The sequence below is a fragment of the Schistocerca serialis genome, chromosome 5 (assembly GCF_023864345.2).
Source record: "Schistocerca serialis cubense isolate TAMUIC-IGC-003099 chromosome 5, iqSchSeri2.2, whole genome shotgun sequence".
In the NCBI taxonomy this organism is placed as follows: Eukaryota; Metazoa; Arthropoda; class Insecta; order Orthoptera; family Acrididae; genus Schistocerca; species Schistocerca serialis.
Genome location: NC_064642.1, coordinates 289414787 through 289434448, shown reverse-complemented (window position 1 = coordinate 289434448; position 19662 = coordinate 289414787). Strand labels below are relative to the sequence as shown.

At 38.3% G+C, this 19662-nt stretch overlaps 1 protein-coding gene and 1 non-coding gene across 2 annotated transcripts in view; one reads left to right on the top strand and one right to left on the bottom strand.

The window, feature by feature from the left end:
- Positions 1-4744, bottom strand: part of LOC126481427 (abscission/NoCut checkpoint regulator) — a 154874-nt gene extending 150130 nt beyond the window's left edge. Inside the window, exon 1 of the mRNA XM_050105172.1 lies at positions 4537-4744. Within this exon, the coding sequence (XP_049961129.1) occupies positions 4537-4584 (48 nt within the window). The 5' untranslated portion in view covers positions 4585-4744. The remainder of the gene's footprint in view (positions 1-4536) is intronic.
- A 1762-nt stretch (positions 4745-6506) lies between these two features.
- On the top strand, positions 6507-6581 carry Trnat-ugu (transfer RNA threonine (anticodon UGU)). Its single transcript has one exon. It is a non-coding gene; the product is annotated as a tRNA-Thr (tRNA).
- The last annotated feature ends 13081 nt before the right edge of the window (positions 6582-19662 follow it).

The window sequence follows — 19662 nt, the reverse complement described above, 5'->3', positions numbered from 1 at the left end:
AAGTAAGTCCCCTAATGTTACAATAATAATGTGGAATACTTTTGTAATGAAACAATGCGACAATGATTTTTCATTATTTAATTACTTTTTAGGTTACACCAACCATCTTTTGAATTATTTACGACAAATACTGGTTTTATGACTGAAGCAGTATGGAAAGTACAAGCAGGCAGTGTTTTTTTCCTTGGACAGTATCTGCGAGATATGTGATAATGCCCTGACTTGTGTGAATGAACTGACCAATGAAGAACTAGAACTTTTATTATGACGAAGCAACAGTCATTCATACTGTAATTTAAGTGTTTCATGTGTGTGTGTGTGTGTGTGTGTGTGTGTGTGTGTGTGTTAAACACAAACACTAAGTACCTGCGCAGATTCTCTCTACATAAGAAAATTTGCTGTGATCCCTTCAAGCACCATAAACAATCTGTTTCATCTGGACTGTGAAATTAGTTTAGAAAAGGCAAAGACCTTCAAAATGAGAGGCTTTAGCGTTATTTCTGGGGAAAAAATGTGCCTAACCTGTCTCAAACTTATTAATGAAAAACAAGCAAGTGACGACTCATCACCAAACTATATGTTGTTGTTGTGGTCTTCAGTCCTGAGACTGGTTTGATGCAGCTCTCCATGCTACTCTATCCTGTGCAAGCTTCTTCATCTCGCAGTAACTACTGCAACCTACATCCTTCTGAATCTGCTTAGTGTATTCACCTCTTGGTCTCCCTCTACGATTTTTACCCTCCACGCTGCCCTCCAATACTAAATTGGTGATCCCTTGATGCCTCAAAACATGTCCTACCAACCGAACCCTTCTTCTAGTCAAGTTGTGCCACAAACTTCTCTTCTCCCCAATCCTATTCAATACTTCCTCATTAGTTAAGTGATCTACCCATCTAATCTTCAGCATTCTTCTGTAGCATCACATTTCGAAAGCTTCTATTCTCTTCTTGTCCAAACTATTTATCGTCCATGTTTAACTTCCATACATGGCTACACTCCGTACAAATACTTTCAGAAACTACTTCCTGACACTTAACTCTATACTCGATTTTAACAAATTTCTCTTTTCAGAAACGCTTTCCTTGCCATTGCCAGTCTACATTTTATATCCTCTCTACTTTGACCATCATTAGTTATTTTGCTCTCCAAATAGCAAAATTCCTTTACTACTTTAAGCGTCTCATTTCCTAATCTAATTCCCTCAGCATCACCCGTTAACTCCACTACATTCCATTATCCTCGTTTTGCTTTTGTTGATGTTCATCTTATATCCTCCTTTCAAGAGACTATCCATTTCGTTCAACTGCTCTTCCAAGTCCTTTGCTGTCTCTGACAGAATTACAATGTCATCAGCAAAAACCTCAAAGTTTTTCTTTCTTCTCCATGGATTTTAATACCTACTCCGAACTTTTCTTTTGTTTCTTTCACTGCTTGCTCAATATACAGATTGAATAACATCGGGGAGAGGCTACAACCCAGTCTCACTCCCTTCCCAACCACTGCTTCCCTTTCGTGTCCCTCAACTCTTATAACTGCCATCTGGTTTCTGTACAAATTGTAAACAGCCTTTCGCTCCCTGTATTTTACCCCTGCCACCTTCAGAATTTGAAAGTAAATGACAGTAATGTGAAGGTGCAGACTCCTGAAAAATCTGTGCTCAATACTAGCTTAACTAGATCAGGAGTATCCTGCAAAGCTGCATTCAGTTGCTCGACATAGCTGGTTTGCAGTAGCCAAACAAAAATTGGAATCAGCAGCTGGAGCTCTGAAAACTACAATTTCACATACATATCAAGTTGAGTTGGCTGCTGATGCAAGCACTATTCCTAACAGTGATTTAACAGAACTGGAAGAAAAGGCAAAACATCATGATGAACTCATGGACAAAATCAAACAGAAAATTGAATATGCAAATAATTGTGAAAAAATTCAGTTCCTTACTCTTAAGCTGCCTATTTGGTCTTGACAGAAAGTCAGGAACACACACCATATGTGTGTGCATGTACCACCAAAATGTTAAATTGCTTCTAAATTCCATTTCTATTAAAGAAACATAAAAAGATCTAATCAAAATAATAACATGTGATATAAATAACTGAGCCTGTATGCTTCGTCTGTGTGAAAAATGCCCCACCAGTTCATTGCTTCAAACCGACTTAGAAAATTAAATAGAAGACTATGATCCTGATGAGATAGTTCAGTACAGTCAATGGGTATCAACTGATAGAAAGAAGTGTTTGAATCACCACTCTCTTTCATTTCTGTATCACAATCTGATTATCTGAAGATGAAGAAGGAAACACTTGACGAAGGATCAGTGTTAATTTTAATGGATTTCAGTGAAAATCTCAATTTTGTTGTTCAAGATGAAGTACAGGGGTACCATTGGAACAATGGCAGCTGCATGCTTCATACTGTCCATAAATATTACAAAAAAGACAAACAAAAAAGTATATGCATTTTACAGTCAGCAGCTCTGGTAGCCACCTCTAGTACATAATGTACCACCTATGCATGCAGGAAGGCATTACAGCTAAAACTTTTAAGGCAAGTCTAGAAAGTTTTAGCATAGATTGTCATGGGTTACTTCAGAACGCCTTCTACTCAGCACAAAACCAGAGGTCCACAGTAATTTCAGGGAATAATGCTACACATAATGAGCTTCACTACGACATCACAAATATCACAGGATGTTTCACCTTCTCAGCCAGTCTTTTGGAAAGGTAAACAGTACTTAAGAGTGGCCTTCAATAAGCTCTGCAGACACTCCTTCCCATGAGCTGAATACTTTTCTTAATTTCTTACTTGTGTTTGAAGTTATTCAATCCTCTCAGAAGTTTGTACTGTGCATTTCTTTCATTTGTTTAATGTAATTCTATTTTCTGCAGTTGTAACTGAAGTAGTGATCTCACTGATATTAAAAATATCCTCTCTCTTGCTGATTACAAAAATTATAAGGGAGAAATCAAATGAAAATAAGACAGTTGGAAAAAAGTAAGAACAATGTTTATTATTTCAAAAATAACCGCCATAACTGTTAATACATTTACTGCAGTGAGACAAGATGACCAATGCTTCCATAGAAAAATGGTTGTGCCTACCTATGAAACCATGACTAAACAGTCATGCAGTTCTTCACCTAATGCAAATCGAAGGCCATGAATGTCTTCCTTCACAACTCCAAATTTGTAGAAACAGAATTGGAAGAAATTGGGACTGTACAATGAGTGTGAAGGGGCTTTCCAGCGAAACTTCTGCAGCACTGCTGAAACAATCCTGGCAACATGTGGGCAGGCATTATGCTGCAACAGGATGATAGCACCCATCAACATTCCTGGACATTTGGGCTTGAATGTCCACATACCACTGTGTTAAAGCAGCAACAGAAGAATCACTTGGCCTCCAGATTACACCATCAGTAATGAATACAATGACCTAAACTGAGCTGATTAACCTTTCAATAGTACTATTCATTGTTTCAAAATGGAAAATAATCTCATAGCTCTTCCCAACAATACCCAAATTGTTCCTGATAAATGATACACACCAGTATAACAATTACATGGAAAACTACAAATCTAAACTTACTATTAGGTACTCAACTAATACTCAATTGTTCTATGGCTCATGGTCACAAACTCTCACCTTAATAGGGGATGTATTAAGTATTACAAGAATAAACACACATGCTTCAATTATATGACAATAAAGAATACATCATCAGAATTTTATTATCGTCTATTGTTGTATACAATAATTCACTCCTTTACATGCTAATGTATATTAAGTTAAACCTAACAGAATATGTTTCCAATGTGACACCGATTCTGAACTAAATGTGCCGCATAGGGAAAGTGACATAAGTCTAAATACGTACAAACACAGAGCTCACTGATGAAACACTGGATACGGTGGCAGAAAATGTATTCAGCATACCAGCAAATAAGCTATATTTTTAGGCAAAAGGAAAATAAGTCAACAGATGACAGTAACGTAACTTCATTGCAATTACACAAAAGTGTAATACAGGAAAAGAAAAATGAGAAAGCAACTGGAGCTCTAGAGATAGGTGAGTAGTTTATAATTATGTGCAAAAATGAAGTTAATATTCAACAATGTTCACAAATGTATTTCGGAACAAAATAATGTCTCGGCTAATTATGTTCCTATTGCAGTTTTCAGATACTACTAAATAAATATACATTAAAGTCAGAAAATCAATGAGACTGTCTGTTTAAGAGGCAAGGGACTGAACCTGAACTCTCTAAAAATCTTCGCTTTTCGCTCTTAAGTCCAGCAACAAATATAGCTTGCAGCCATCTACTGTAGGAGACAACAACCATCAAACCACTAATGAACGGTTAATTACTTAGAATCAAGTGGATTCTGACAGTCTCGAAGAATTTCGTGGCTTATATAATTTCAGCGACGGTCGCAAATTGAGTGTGATAATTTCCGTTAACAAGTATAACGGTGTGGTTTAAAGTGGGAACATCTTTCACACTAAGCTGTCAAACAACAGTGAGTATAATATACCTCTTTCCTGAAGAAGCCGAAGTTAGAAGCACAGCCGCGACATGACATCGTGTCGGATATTTAGAAGGTCGTGAAATTTACATCTGAAACCAAACAATATAAGATTTCAACCAATCTGTGCTAAATGAACTGTAAATTCCGCTTCAACGAGCTGAACACACACAAACACTCGCCGATTATGCAATTTGTTAGTCATTATCTCTGACAAAATTGACAGTCCAAAACAAACGAAAAGCAATTACAAGCACGACAATGCTGCAACTCTAAGCGTCTTAAACATGTATCCTCGGTTTGTACACAGCGAAAAGGTAGCTCGAAGGACGCTTGTCTCTCTGTTGGTCGGTTGGTTGGTTTATCGCGTATGACAGAATATGTACTGATGCAAAACACGAGGCAGTAATCCCGCTCTATACGCAAAGACTTATTTGCGCAGATATCTGTGCACATAATTATTCTCAGCTAGGTTCTGTATTTCGACACCAGTATTCTGCCATAGTCATCGTAGGAGGGGAAGAGCATCATACAGCCGTAGGTTCCAGTAATGTGCAGCAGACTACTATCCAAGAAAGTCAGTGTAGGTCGATACCAAAAGAGAGTAGGAAGAAAAGACTCTTGCTGCCAGGTAGTAGCCATGGGAGGGGTGTAGGCAACGAGTTAAAATTTTAACTCGTTGGGTGTAGGCCAGACAGTGCAGAAAAAGTTAGGAGGAGGGTACCAGATCACAAGTATTATGAAGTCCAGTGCTAGCCTTAACCAGGTGACAGAGGAAATAGGAAAATTGTGCAAAGGTTTTGGCAAAGAGGATCTTGTAGTTGGAGCAGGAAATAGCCTGGCCAAGAACTGTGATTACAGAATTAGGGGTGACCTACATAAAATAGGAGTAGCAACTACACACACAATTGTGAGTTTATGGAGTCCTGCAGTGCATTACCAGTCCTGGGTTAATACTGCTGTGAGCCGTGTTAACTCTGAATTGAGCGGGTTACTGCTGACTTAAATGAATTCTCATATGAGTGCAGTGCCCGTTACTACAATTGGGGGTTATACTAGACATGGCCTGCATCTGAATAGGAGAGAGAATGATAGGTTGACTGAACATCTTGCAGGAAATGTATGAGGGGCCACCATCACAAAATGCAAGATCCCTGTGATTACTTGTGTTAGAGGGGTACCTTTTTTAGGTTAGAATCAAGTTTCAGGCACCCTGTTTTGAAATAAGTCAGTGTAACAGAAGAACCCCACAAGAATGCACAGAAAAGTAAGGTTGGCTTATTCCACCAAAATATTAGAGGACTGAGCAATAAGGTAGAACAGCTTCTTGCCTACTTGCAAAATTTAGAGGAAAAGAGAGACACCTGTCTGAGCACCACATAACCACAGGGCTAGATAAGTTACATATAAAAGATTACAGTCCAGCATCTTACTCATGCAGAAGTAATGTGAGAAAATGAGGAGTTGTTGCATATATATTAAGACAGAACACAAGTTCAAAAGCAATGACAAAAGTCTCCCTAGCAGGAGATCCTGAGTTCGAGTCCCAGTCGGGGCACACATTTTCAACATGTCCCCAATGAAGTACATCAACGCCTGTTTGCAGCTAGGGTGTCTATTTAATTATCATTTCATTTCTAGCAAACCTGCATTGGTCATCCACGGTAACTGTTCTTTCGGGAACAGATACTACCATCATATATAGTTAAAACATGGCTTCCCGGCCATTGACCTTCTTGTGCGAACGCACAAGCTATGCCCGAACTCGTATGGGACTTGGTAGATTATGGCTCTGAGCACTATGGGACTTAACATCTATGGTCATCAGTCCTTGGTAGATTAATCTGCCACGAGTAATGAGTATGATGGGCAAACATCTATTAGGCGCACTACGAATGTAGTGGTGTGGACATGTTGGGAATGTGGATCTCATGGGGAGCATGCAAGGGATAAGTCCCTGCAGACGCACTATCCTCTGTGCCCGCGGTGGCTCAGATGGATAGAGCGTCTGCCTTGTAAGCAGGAGATCCCGGGTTCGAGTCCTGGTCGGGGCACACATTTTCAACATGTCCCGAATGAAGTACATCAACGCCTGTTTGCAGCTAGGGTGTCTATTTAATTATCATTTCATTTCTAGCAAAGCTGCATGGTCATCCACGGAAACTGTTCTTTCGAGAACAAATACTACCATCATATATAACGAATTGGAACTCCTAAAACAACTTAGTTAAGCAACATTTGCACTTGGAATCATAGCAAATTTTGGGGAGAGAGAAATCAGTAAGTTGACATATTGTGGATATTTTCATTCAGTAATATCATATGGAATAATGTTCTGGGTAACTCATCTTTAAGATAGAAGGTCTTTATTGCCCAAAAACGTGCATAAGGATAATGTGTGGTGCTCACCCGCGATCATCTTATAGACATCTGTTTAAGAAGTTGGACATTCTGACTACTGTTTCACAGTATATTTATTCCCTCACAAAATTTGTTGTAGATATTCCATTACAGTTCAAAAGGAACAATAAGGTACATAATTATAATAGAAGAAGAAAAAAATGACATTGATTAAATTATAATAGAAGAAGAAAAAAATGACATTGATTACTCAACATTAAGGTTGTCCTTAGCACAGAAAGGTGTGCACAAAGCTGCAACAAAAATTTTTGACCACTTACCCATATAAAATGTCTAACAGACAGCAAGGTAAAACTTGAAAATAAATTGAAAAAGTTTCTCCTTGACAACTCCTATTCCGTAGAAGAATTTCTGTTTGTAATGTGTAAAAGATAGTGGGTAGGAATCGCTAGCTCAATCTGTATATCTTGTTTTCATGTTGGGGGGAAAAAATTATATGGTGATGTAAAATTAATTTACAATATGAATGTAAGGTGATTCGTTCCACAGCATGATGATTTATCGTGCAAAATGATCTATGGAACATGAAAGTAACTAACTAACTAGCTAACTAAATTATTGCTGCTATAGTTAGCTTGATTTCAGAATGTTTTTATCTTCTTACTGAAAAAAAAAAAAACAGGACAGTGACCAACAAGTACACTGTCGCAGCTTCTGGCACTACAAGAACACCCTGAAATTATTGTCAATTTTTTTATTCAGTTCAGTTCCGTTCAACATGAAATAATAATAAATACTATAGCCCCATTAAGACACATAACTAATACAATGCCACAGCTTGTGGCTTTCTGTAGTAGCACCATGAGCTACAGTTCCCAGTGGATGCCACAACTTCTGTATAGTTGCATAGCTTTCAATATACCGTAGTAAATTAGACGTATCAATTGCTTGAAACACGTATTATGATAAAAAGATTGAAAACAATTACAGTTTTATAGTTTACACATCAAGTTTATTAGACAGGAAGCTCTACATTTTCATTACAATGTTGGCAGTTCACTCTTAAAGTGCAAATCGGACTGTATAGCTTCCCCTACAACACTGACAATATTTGAGATGTTGCCATTCATCTCATCATCTACAGTTGGGAACACACAATCATTTGCCGATGATGTGGAGATTTTCAGAAAAAAATTCACCCTTATACTTCTTACCTCTGGTTTATTTTTTTTATATTAGCATTGAACATTTCTGAGACTTCCTGTTTTGCCATTTAGTCAAAGATGAGTGAGACAATAACACAAACATCATGTTTCAAAAATTATATTTGTACACACATCATAAGAAGTTTTGCATCAGCCTGGTTCCCAGAACTCCTGAATATGGACGTTGACTGTGGATGTTGTATCCCAGACACAGTCCCTTTGACTGTTTAGAGATGTCACTAAACCCACCCAAAGATGTAAACAACTATGCATGAGCAGCGCCTATTAGACGGAGGGTATCCAACAGCCGATCTGTTCCAGTCATTCCACCAGGAAGGACGTACACGGCCTCCTGCAGGAGGTTGGAGTCCACCCTTGGGCGTGGGTGTATATGTTGTTCCTAACATAAGTTAGTTTAAGTAGTGTGTAAGTCTAGGGACCAGTGACCTAAGCAGTTTGGTCCCTTAGGAATTCACACATTTGGAGGTACATAGCTCGTGTTGTCCGTAGTTCAACAACCATTCCTAGATGGTCAATACCGCGGTTCGATCGCGTCCACATTGTTGCTGTGTGCCAGGAAGAGCTCTGACCAAGGGAAGTGTCCAGGTGTCTTGGAGTGAACCAAAACTATGTCGTTAGGACATGGAGGAGATACAGAGAGACAAGAACTGTCAATGACATGCCACACTGCGGCCGCCCAAAGATTGCTGCAGTGGATGACCGCTACCTACAGATTATGGCTCGGAGGAACCCTGACAGTAACGCCATCATGTTGAATAATTCTTTTCGTGACGCCACAGGACGTCGTGTTACGACTCAAACTGTGCGCAATAGGCTGCATGATGCACAACTTCACTCCCGACGTCCATGGCGAGGTCCATCTTTGCAACCATGACACCATGCAGCGAGATACAGATGGGCCCAACAACTTGCCGAATGGACCGCTCAGGATTGGCAACATATTCTCTTCACCAATGAGTGTCGCTTATGACTTCAACCACACAATCGTCAGAGACGTGTTTGGATGGAACCCAGCCAGGCTGAATGCCTTACACATGCTGTCCAGTGAATGCAGCAAGGTGGAGGTTCCCTCATGTTTTGTGGTGGCATGATAACGACATAACACTTTTGCTGGTCATGTAAGGCGCCTTAACAGCTGTACGAGACGTGAATGCTGTCCTCTGACTGATAGTGCAACCATATCGGCAGTATATTGGCGAGGCATTCGTCTTCATGGACGACAATTCATGCCCCCATCGTGCACATCTTGTGAATGACTTCCTTCAGGATATCGACATCGCTCGACTAGAGTGGCCAGCATGTTCTCCAGACACGAACCCTGTTGAACATTCCTAGGATAGATTGAAAAGGGCTGCTTATGGACGACGTAACCCACCAACCACTCTGAGGGAACTACGCCGAATCGCCGTTGAGGAGTGGGACAATCTGAACCAACAATGCCTTGATGAAGTTGTGGATGGTATGCCACGACAAATACAGGCATGCATCAGTGCATGATGACGTGCTACTGGGTATTAGAGTTACCAGTGCGTACAGAAATCTGGACCAGCGCTTCTGAAAGTCTCGCTGTATGGTGGTACAACATGCAATGTGGCTTTCATGAGCAATTAAAAGGGTGGAAATGATGTTTATATCGGTCTCTGTTCCAATTTTCTGCACTAGTTCTGGAACTCTCGGAACCGAGGTGATGCAAAACTTCTTTTTATGTATGTATTTTTGTTTCCCTTGGCAAAACAGGTGTTTCCTCTGATTCAGTTACGATATTAAAGTCATCACCTGAAGAATAATTTACAATTAGAACTGACATGAATCTTGCAGTGAGAACTCACTATAACTTGAATCTGGAATACTGGTATGTTTCCTTCTCTTTCTTGAAGCACTTGTTTCAGGCTCGAAGCTGCAGCCTTGTTCTTCCAGAGGTTAAGGTCCTTCAGTGCCTCTTCTAATTGGAATATTCAGTTTCCTTTTCTTTCGTGTTCTTACAGGGTGGGTCTCTTTTTTTCCTGCTCTCTTCAAGAAAATTTTCAAATGACTGAAGCCAGTTATTGCTAGAATCCAAATTTTCTTCTTCTTCCAATTTACCACCCATAAGCCTCTTCAGAACTTGCTTCCAGTCCAGAGGCATAATATCTGCTGTTTTAAAACCCATCTTCAAGTTGTTCTTGGTGGTTTCATCATCTAAGTCCTTGGTACATTTCTTCAGAAGGCGAGCGAACTTATCTTGAGGCACAGTGCCACGATTTTTTATTTTTCCATGCATTAAAAATTTCACATCACTTTGGCTTTAACGGCCCAAAGAAAGCTACATTAGTGGTTGGGTAAAGTGTGCACTATTCTGGGGTAACAACAAAAACCTAATGTCGTTTTTCTTGCATTTTTCAATTATATGTGATGGTACATCGCTTGCCAGGTTAACCCCTACCAGAACTTTAGCAGCATTCTTGTCGAACTTTCTAAAATATGGCATTGCTATCTTCCTGAACCGGTCTTGAAATGTTTTTAAGGTTATCTATACATTCTTATATCTGTCGCAGACAGCACCATTTGGACCATTTTCTAGCCAGTTGTGATACACATTTCCGTTCAGAATGGAGTGTGCATTTTCGTACAACTTTTTTTTTTCGATGTGGGTCATCTGTCATGTTTATTTCATCTTAATTCACTATCATACACAGGTCAACGTTTAGGAGAGACTGTGAGTTCGTCAACATAGTTGTTTACAGTTCCTTTGCTCACAGCTGCCCTACTTCTCTTAATATTGTGGCACCACCGATCAGTAAGGGCACTATTGTGTCTCTTCATGTATCCTTCACTAAAATGAATGCCTGGAATTTTTAAATCGTAGTTCGCTCTTTCCAGTTCAGTCAAGACAGGCCCCGACAGCCAGCCTAATATCAAAGACAGTCAGTGGGAATCCCCAATCTCCAACCACCCACACACATCCAACCAGTTGCTCTTGTTTTTCACTGGAGAACACAAAAGACCTACCTTCTTTGTTTGTTCATCTTTTCACTACTGCAGTAAGTGCAAACCTTGAAATTCCATGCTTTTCAGAAGCCTACGTTAGTGAGCGACTGTTCTTCACCACGTCTACAGCTATTTTTAATCCATTTTCCGTGTAATCTGTATACTTTCGTGCTCCTACAGGCCTTTGATACTGTACTTTTTGGGCTCTATTGTTTCCTAAAAGAAGTGAAAATACGCCAATTATTTCTTTTAAGCTTTGTGCTGTATAGCATGTGGTAACAAAAGCCACTCTTTCACAGGCAGCTTTTCGACACAAAAAATAAATGTTCTGGAAAAATATGTTGTGAAGTAGCAAAGAAATTCAAGCCACAGACATACAGGAGCATATAATAGCAATTAGGAGGCGAGCGCGAAGGACCTGTAAACAGCTGTTTATTTAATGATTAAATACTCTTAAAAATGGGAATAAACTAATATAACTAAGTTACCATTACAGTTTTAACATAATCGTCAATATATGGCGGTAATTTTTCGTACTGCAGGCGGATATTACAAAGAGAGGAGCATGTATCAATGCAAGAATAACTAGAAACATCTTACATATGGTTGCTTTTCTACTGTACGTGAGCCTAAATAATTACATTACAGTTTGTCTTATCCGAAACACAGGCAGTGTTTAAATAGTTTGTATATATTTTAGGGGGTTTAATAGTCTAGTATTAACAGGCGTAGCTTAATGCCATGCTTTTAACCAGTTTTGATCAACATCAACTTTTCTTTGAGTAGTACAAGCGTTATGAAAGTGCTGCTTTAAGTAGAACGTGATATGTATCGTTGATAACAAGTGTCTTTATTCATTTAAGTGTTCTTAACAAAAACTATAGTCTGCTTTAAACGTGTATATATGTAACTTGGTGCTCTTGTCATAACACAATTCTACATCGTATGCATCAAACTCGAGTAGTACGCAAATATATGCTCAGCTACAGAAATTCAAACCATCTCATAAAACGTACATCATTTCCTCTCAGAAAATCTTGGTTAGTACCACACTCAAACTTCCTGACGCTGCCATCTTGCCTCACCAAACATCATTCTTCAGTAAAAGCAACGCCACCTGGGAATAGGGCAGGAACACTAAAAGTTTGAAGCTGCTGTGAAGTCACACCTGGCGGCCACTCTTGTAGCGTGTGTTAACGGTGTAGACCGTTTCGAGTGCTGATCGTTCTGTTAATTGTATGTGTAATGACAAGGAAGTGATATGTTCCTGCCTGCAAAGGCCCTAAAGTTAGTGTATACAGTTGCCCAACTGACAAAATATGACATGAGAAGTTGACATGCTTGGTACTTAGAGAAAATTTTATGCCAACGAAACAGTATGTAGTAAGTATGCCATAAATTTGTTCTTCATTCATCTCGAAACATATAACTAAAGAACATACTGTCTTGTGTGGCATGCTGAAAAACGTATTGTAAGCTACCAAAAAGTCTACCAGTCACTCAAATTCATGTTGAGAATACGATTTTTACTACTACCTCCCTTTTCTTACAGGTGTGTGAACAAGATTTTCAGCCACATGATATAAACTGCTCGAAAGCTACATTAGATTCGTTATTGCAAGCTTAAATGGAGCCCCATCCACAATACGCTTTCGGAAATATTTACTTTTGTACACTATAACAATATTTCAATTAATCATTCATTGTAGGTAGCTTTCATCATATAGCATAATTATCCATATGCAATTCCCACTCGGATGCCTGGCTGTGCCAAATACCTACCTACACTAAGATGTAGGAGGAAACATCCTGAAGATCATAGGATACATTTGGAGAACTCGAACCTTAAAAGTGCTCAAAGTGAAAGTATTAATCTTCAGGCTGAGTATATAAAAAGTGTGTCACATGAACTGAAAGGAATGATAAACAAATGTGAAATGCGTAGTCAGTGGCTACTTCAGAATACTGAAAATACTATTCAGCTCTTGCTTGTGAAAGATATGCCATACCCCAAACATTTTGTGTCATGTAATCATTGGTAATGACATAGTTCTTTATATGAAAATTGCTGATGTGCAGGTGGAGCAAGTGGGCAGAACAATCTTCCAGCTATGGCTGACGATTTATATAGCTTAAGTTCAATACTTGAAAATAACACATATGAAGTTTAACTGTGCAAATGGTTGTAATATTGAAGAAATCATCTGTGTTGTTAATGCATTACTGCAAAACATTTGACTCCAGCTACCACGTAAGACAGAAAGCACAAAGCAAGTTAGCCGGCCGGAGTGGCTGTGCAGTTCTAGGCCCTACAGTCTGGAGCCGAGCGACCGCTACGGTCGCAGGTTCGCATCCTGCCTCGGGCATGGATGTGTATGATGTCCTTAGGTTAGTTAGGTTTAATTAGTTCTAAGTTCTAGGCGACTGATTACCTCAAAAGTTAAGTCTCATAGTGCTCAGAGCCATTTCAACCAGTTTGAACAAAGCAAGTTAGCATGTTGAACATTACGAAAAGAAGAGCGAGATACCCATGTGAAGCAACAATCTTGTGTTCACTGCTTTATTCAATATCTGCGCACTCACACAAATTTCTACATGGTACGGGTGTGTAAACTTCACCAAGTCCTGCTACATTCTCTCGCCTGTGTAATAATTTTTCCACAAGTGTCATAACAGAGCAAGATCCAATACATTTTCTTGTTTATTTGACTAGAAAAACAGAAATGCTCAACACAGACGAAAGACTAGTACTACTTCTCATTGATGAAATACATTTAAAGCATCGCTAGATGCTTTGTAGGCCTATTGTAGGCCTAGCACATGCTGGTACTGAATGTGCATCTACTGCACATGTTTTCATGATTCATAGCCTGCAAACACAGTATCAAGATGTGACTTACATTCCGCTAATAAAAGCCACTGATGCTAAGTTTTTGTTTGACTTTTCGAGAAAGCTCATAATTAACTTGGAGAAAGTAGCATATGAAGTCATTGGTGTTGTTTTTGATAGCAGAACATTTAACAGAAAGGCCATGTCGTATTTCTGCTGTCCTCTTGAGATGAATATTAAGGTTGACACCCTAGTTTGAGGCCAGTAGTAGTTATCAGTTGTACTTATTTTTTGACAGTGTCTATACTACATACTGTAAAATGTATATCTAACAACTGGCTGAATCGAAGTGAGCAAGTTATACATTTCCCATCATTTAACTCTGAAATATCTTATGGCACTGAAGCTGTCAAGTATCTGAAGACACTGCAGATGTTTGAAGAAGAAAACCTATTCAAATTTAGTAACGCACTGACTTTGAAATCTTTGGGTCCTACTTGACTAGAGAGGCTGAATGTTAAACTCTTCTCCAGGTTGTTAGTACATCTACAGCCATTGCTCCCAATGAATTTGGTCCCAAGGAAAATATTGAGCACTGAAAAGATACAGTTACATTTATTGAACTTATATACGAATTGTGGGATGTATTTAACTTAAAAACGTTACTGAAAGATCAGAGTTGAAGAACAGGTACCAGGAGCCAATTACAGAAAATTCTGCCCATATTTTCAGTTTTATGCAAGAATTTGCAAAATTATTAAGCAAGTGATCTCAGAAAATGCCATTTTGTGGACTGAGCAGAGAGACAAATTATGCCCTTAAGCACATAACTGAGGCCAAGATTGATTTTTCTTACTATTGGCTTAAAAGGGGAGGAGCTACTTTCTGCCTGGATAATTTAGAGAAGAGATTAGGAAAATATCGAGAGATGTTTGGTGGCAACTACTATGTATTATTTCATCAGATATTTGAAGTAGAAAGTAAACTGAAAATTCAGAGCTATCTTTCATAAGTTTTGAAATCAGGTGATAGTGGAAACAGTTTGATTACAATTACAGTGGATGAACAAATTTGTAACTACCCTTAGGATTTAAATGTGGAAGTGGATGATGATGATATTGAAATTTTACATGAAAATATGAGGCGTCTGCTTCGTTACATCACTGGTTACTCTTCAAATAATTATATTAAAAAAGTAAATGTGAGTGCGGTAACAGAAAGTAATTTAAAGAGGAATAACAGTCTTATGTCTGCAGCTGACACTGGTGGCTTGTCTCATCCTTCTCCTGATGTTTGATGTGTAGCTTACACTTATGTTGCCGTAAGACATATAATTACAGAAAAAGAAAATCTATTACTGCAACAAACTAATCAAAGGAAAATTTTGCTGCATCAGAGCCTACACAACATGCCTAATCATTTATTTGCAGGCCACCATTGTATAAACAACCATAGTACAATTTTTCTGCTTAAGCATATTGTCTACTTCTCAATCAATATGCTACTGAACAATTACACAGAGGAAGTGAATGATGCTCTGAACAAAAGTGTCACTAATTGTAAAAAAGTTTAAGATATAATCTTGTATGTGAATGAATTAAAATCTAAAATTTATGTGTAATCATGTTTTCAATAAAATCCTATGCTTTCTGCATAAAAATTATTTGAAAAAAATTAAAATAAGTTTGATTCATATCATTAGTAAAATCCAAGGGTTAATATTTATTCATTGTTTTTACATAAGTTTTTTATACAGTAAAAGAGTTTTACTGATAAACATTGCAATAACCTCAGTTGTTTGTACATGAAGTAGGCTACAGTGTAAAAAAACTTAAAAATATAACCCCTTCTTTAATAGATTGGGAGTCGTCTTACCTCAAATAGTTTCGACTTTATTGAAAATAGGTTTCGTTTCTAGCATTTGACAACTAATAAGTAGTAGTAGTAGTAGTAGCTTTATTCATCAGTAGCTCTCTTTTTACAAGGATATAGGACATGTCAAAGTATTTACAAGTTTAGACCAATTTAAAATAAGGTCATTCGTATACACATTCATTTACAGACTCCTAGTTAGAGACAAACATTAGATTTACACCATTCATTCATATCTCACTATCAGTCCCTGCACACACTATACACACATTGTTTAACTACACACACAGACACACACACACTGGTGATCTCTGGGCCATTTTATCTACCGCATCTCTATAACGAGTGAGATGTTGAGCTCAGAAAGAGGAAGAGGTGTCAGTATTGTGCTATGCATAGATTGGGGTTAAGTATTTCTAGAAAATGAAAAATAGAAGGAAAAAAAACATAGTGTGAAGGTGTTATGTGGGATGTTGGATGTTTTATAATCATTATTGTTATTTATTTGTATAACAGTTTTTACCAAACCCCTACTCTGCTTTATATAAGTTATCTTTGAATGTATAAAGTGTATTGCATAACAGGTACTTTTTAACTATGTTTTTAAATAAGTGTATTTTTGCAATTTCTTTAATCTCTTTTCGTAATTTATTGTATAGTTTTATTCCTTGGTAGAAAATGCTGTTTTGAGTTTTATGTTCATTTTTTCTTGGAAAATGTAAGTTGAGCTTAGCTGTTGCTCCGTGGTCATCGACAATGCTGTTTGTATAGCTATTACCAATTTTATTTTTTATGTGTACAACTGACTGGTAAATGTATTCACATGGAGCAGCTAAAATCCCCAGTGTTCTGAACAGATCTTTAACAATGAGTTCGACTAGTATTTCTGGTTATTATTCTTATGGCTCTTTTCTGAAACTGTGTTCATATTTTGTGCATTTGTCCCCCACCCAAAAAAAACCATAGCTAAGAATTGAGTGTACATATGAATAATATGTAACTAAAATACCCTACATGTTACACACTGATGATAGGATTGTAAGGGCATAACATGCTGATGACATTCTGTTTGCAAGTACCTATGTGTGTTCACACCACTTCAACTGAGAATCAATATTAATTCTTAGAAATTTTGAATTTGTTTCACAGTCTATAGAGATGCCATCTACAGTTAATTTAACATTGTCATTTTTTCTCCTCAAAATGAAATTCATGGCATTACTTTTCTTTATGTTCAATGTCACTTTATTGCTTATTGACCAATCATAAACTTCCTTGAGAGTTTCATTTGCTTTCTCTGCAAGGAATTCTCTTGTTTTCTCAGTGACTATAATATTGCTGTTATCAGTGAAGAGAGTTTTTTCATCATAAGTAACATACTGGGAAAGTCACTGATGTATTTCAGGAATAGTATTGATCCTAATATGCTACCTCGTGGAACCCCTATATTAATGTATTTTGGTTCTGTTAGGGGTTTTGCTAAATATTTAGATCTATTTGAAGTATGTGTTATCTCTACTCTTTGTACCCTATCTGCTATGTATGATCGAAACCAGTCATTGGCTACCCCTTTCATTCCTAATGCGTCTAATTTATGTAATAGAATTTTGTAGTCGACTGCATCAAAGGCCTTAAAAAGATCCAAAAAATGCCTGTGACATACTCATCTTTATCAAGAACGTCAAGTACAACTTCTATGATTCTGCTATGCCTGAATCCGTATTTTTGCCACTTTGGACACCAAACTGTGATTCGCTTAAAATATTATATTTATTCAGTTACTTCATTAATCCCAACCATGGACCTTGCCATTGGCAGGGAGGCTTGCGTGCCTCAGCGATACAAATGGCCGTACCGTAGGTGCAACCACAATGGAGGGGTATCTGTTGAGAGGCCAGACAAACGTGTGGTTCCTGAAGAGGGGCAGCAGCCTTTTCAGTAGTTTCAGGGGCAACAGTCTGGATGATTGACTGATCTGGCCTTGTAACACCAAACCATAACGGCCTTGCTGTGCTGGTAATGCGAATGGCTGAAAGCAAGGGGAAACTACAGCCATAACTTTTCCGAGGGCATGCAGCTTTACTGTATGGTTAAATGATGATGGAGTCCTCTTGGGTAACATATTCCCGAGGTAAAATAGTCCCCGATTTGGATCTCCGGGCAGGGACTATTCAAGAGGACGTTGTTATCAGGAGAAAGAAAACTGGCAATCTATGGATCGGAGCATGGAATGTCAGATCCCGTAATCGGGCAGGTAGGTTAGAAAATTTAAAAAGGGAAATGGATACGTTAAAGTTAGATATAGTGGGAATTAGTGAAGTTCGGTGGCAGGAGGAACAAGACTTTTGGTCAGGTGAATACAGGGTTATAAATACAAAATCAAATAGGGGAAATGCAGGAGTAGGTTTAATAATGAATAAAAAAGTAGGCGTGCAGGTAAGCTACTACAAACAGCATAGTGAACACATTATTGTGGCCAAGATAGACACGAAGCCCATGCCTACTACAGTAGCACTAGTTTATATCCCAACTAGCTCTGCAGATGATGATGAAATTGATGAAATGTATGATGAGATAAAAGAAATTATTCAGGTAGTGAAGGGAGACGAAAATTTAATAGTCATGGGTGACTGGAATTCGAGAGTAGGAAAAGGGAGAGAAGGAAACATAGTAGGTGAATATGGATTGGGGGTAAGAAATGAAAGAGGAAACTGTTTGGTAGAATTTTGCAGAGAGCATAACTTAATCATAGCTAACACTTGATTGAAGAATCATAAATGAACGTTGTATACATGGAAGAATACTGGAGATGCTGGAAGGTATCAGATAGATTATATAATGGTAAGACAGAGATTTAGGAACCAGGTTTTAAATTGTAAGACACTTCCAGGGGCAGATGTGGACTCTGACCACAATCTATTGGTTATGAACTGTAGATTAAAACTGAAGAAACTGCAAAAAGGTGGGAATTTAAGGAGGTGGGACCTGGATATACTGATTAAATCAGAAGTTGTATAGAGTTTCACGAAGAGCATAAGGGAACAATTGACAGGAATGGGGGAAAAATACAGTAGACAAAGAATAGGTAGCTCTGAGGGATAAAGTAGTGAAGGCAGCTAAGTATCAAATAGGTAAGATGACGAGGGTAGTAGAAATCTTTGGACAACAGAAGAAATATTGAATTTAATTGATGAAAGGAGAAAATATAAAAGATGCAGTAAATGAAGCAGGCAAAAAGGAATACAAACGTCTCAAAAATGAGATCGACAGGAAGTGCAAAATGGCAAAGCAGGGATGGCTAGAGGATAAATGTAAGGATGTAGAGGCTTATCTCACTAGGGTTAAGATAGATGCTGCCTACAGGTAAATTAAAGAGACCTTTGGGGAAAAGAGAACCACTTGTATGTATATCAAGAGCTCAGATGGAAACCCAGTTCTAAGCAAAGAACAGAAAGCAGAAAGCTGGAAAGAGTATATAGAGGGTCTATACAAGGGCGATGTACTTGAGGACAATATTATGGAAATGGAAGAGGATGTAGATGAAGATGAAATGAGAGATACGATACTGCATGAAGAGTTTGACAGAGCACTGAAAGACCTGAGTCGAAACAAAGTCCTGGGAGTAGACAACATCCCATTGGAACTACTGACGGACTTGGGAGAGCCAGTCCTGACAAAACTCTACCATCTGGTGAGCAAGATGTATGAGATAGGCGAAATACCCTCAGACCTCAAGAAGAACAATTCCAATCCCAAAGAAAGCAGGTGTTGACAGAGGTGAAAATTACCAAACTATCAGTGTAATAAGTCACAGCTGCAAAATACTAGCACGAATTCTTTACAGACGAATGGAGAAACTGGTGGAAGCTGACCTCGGGG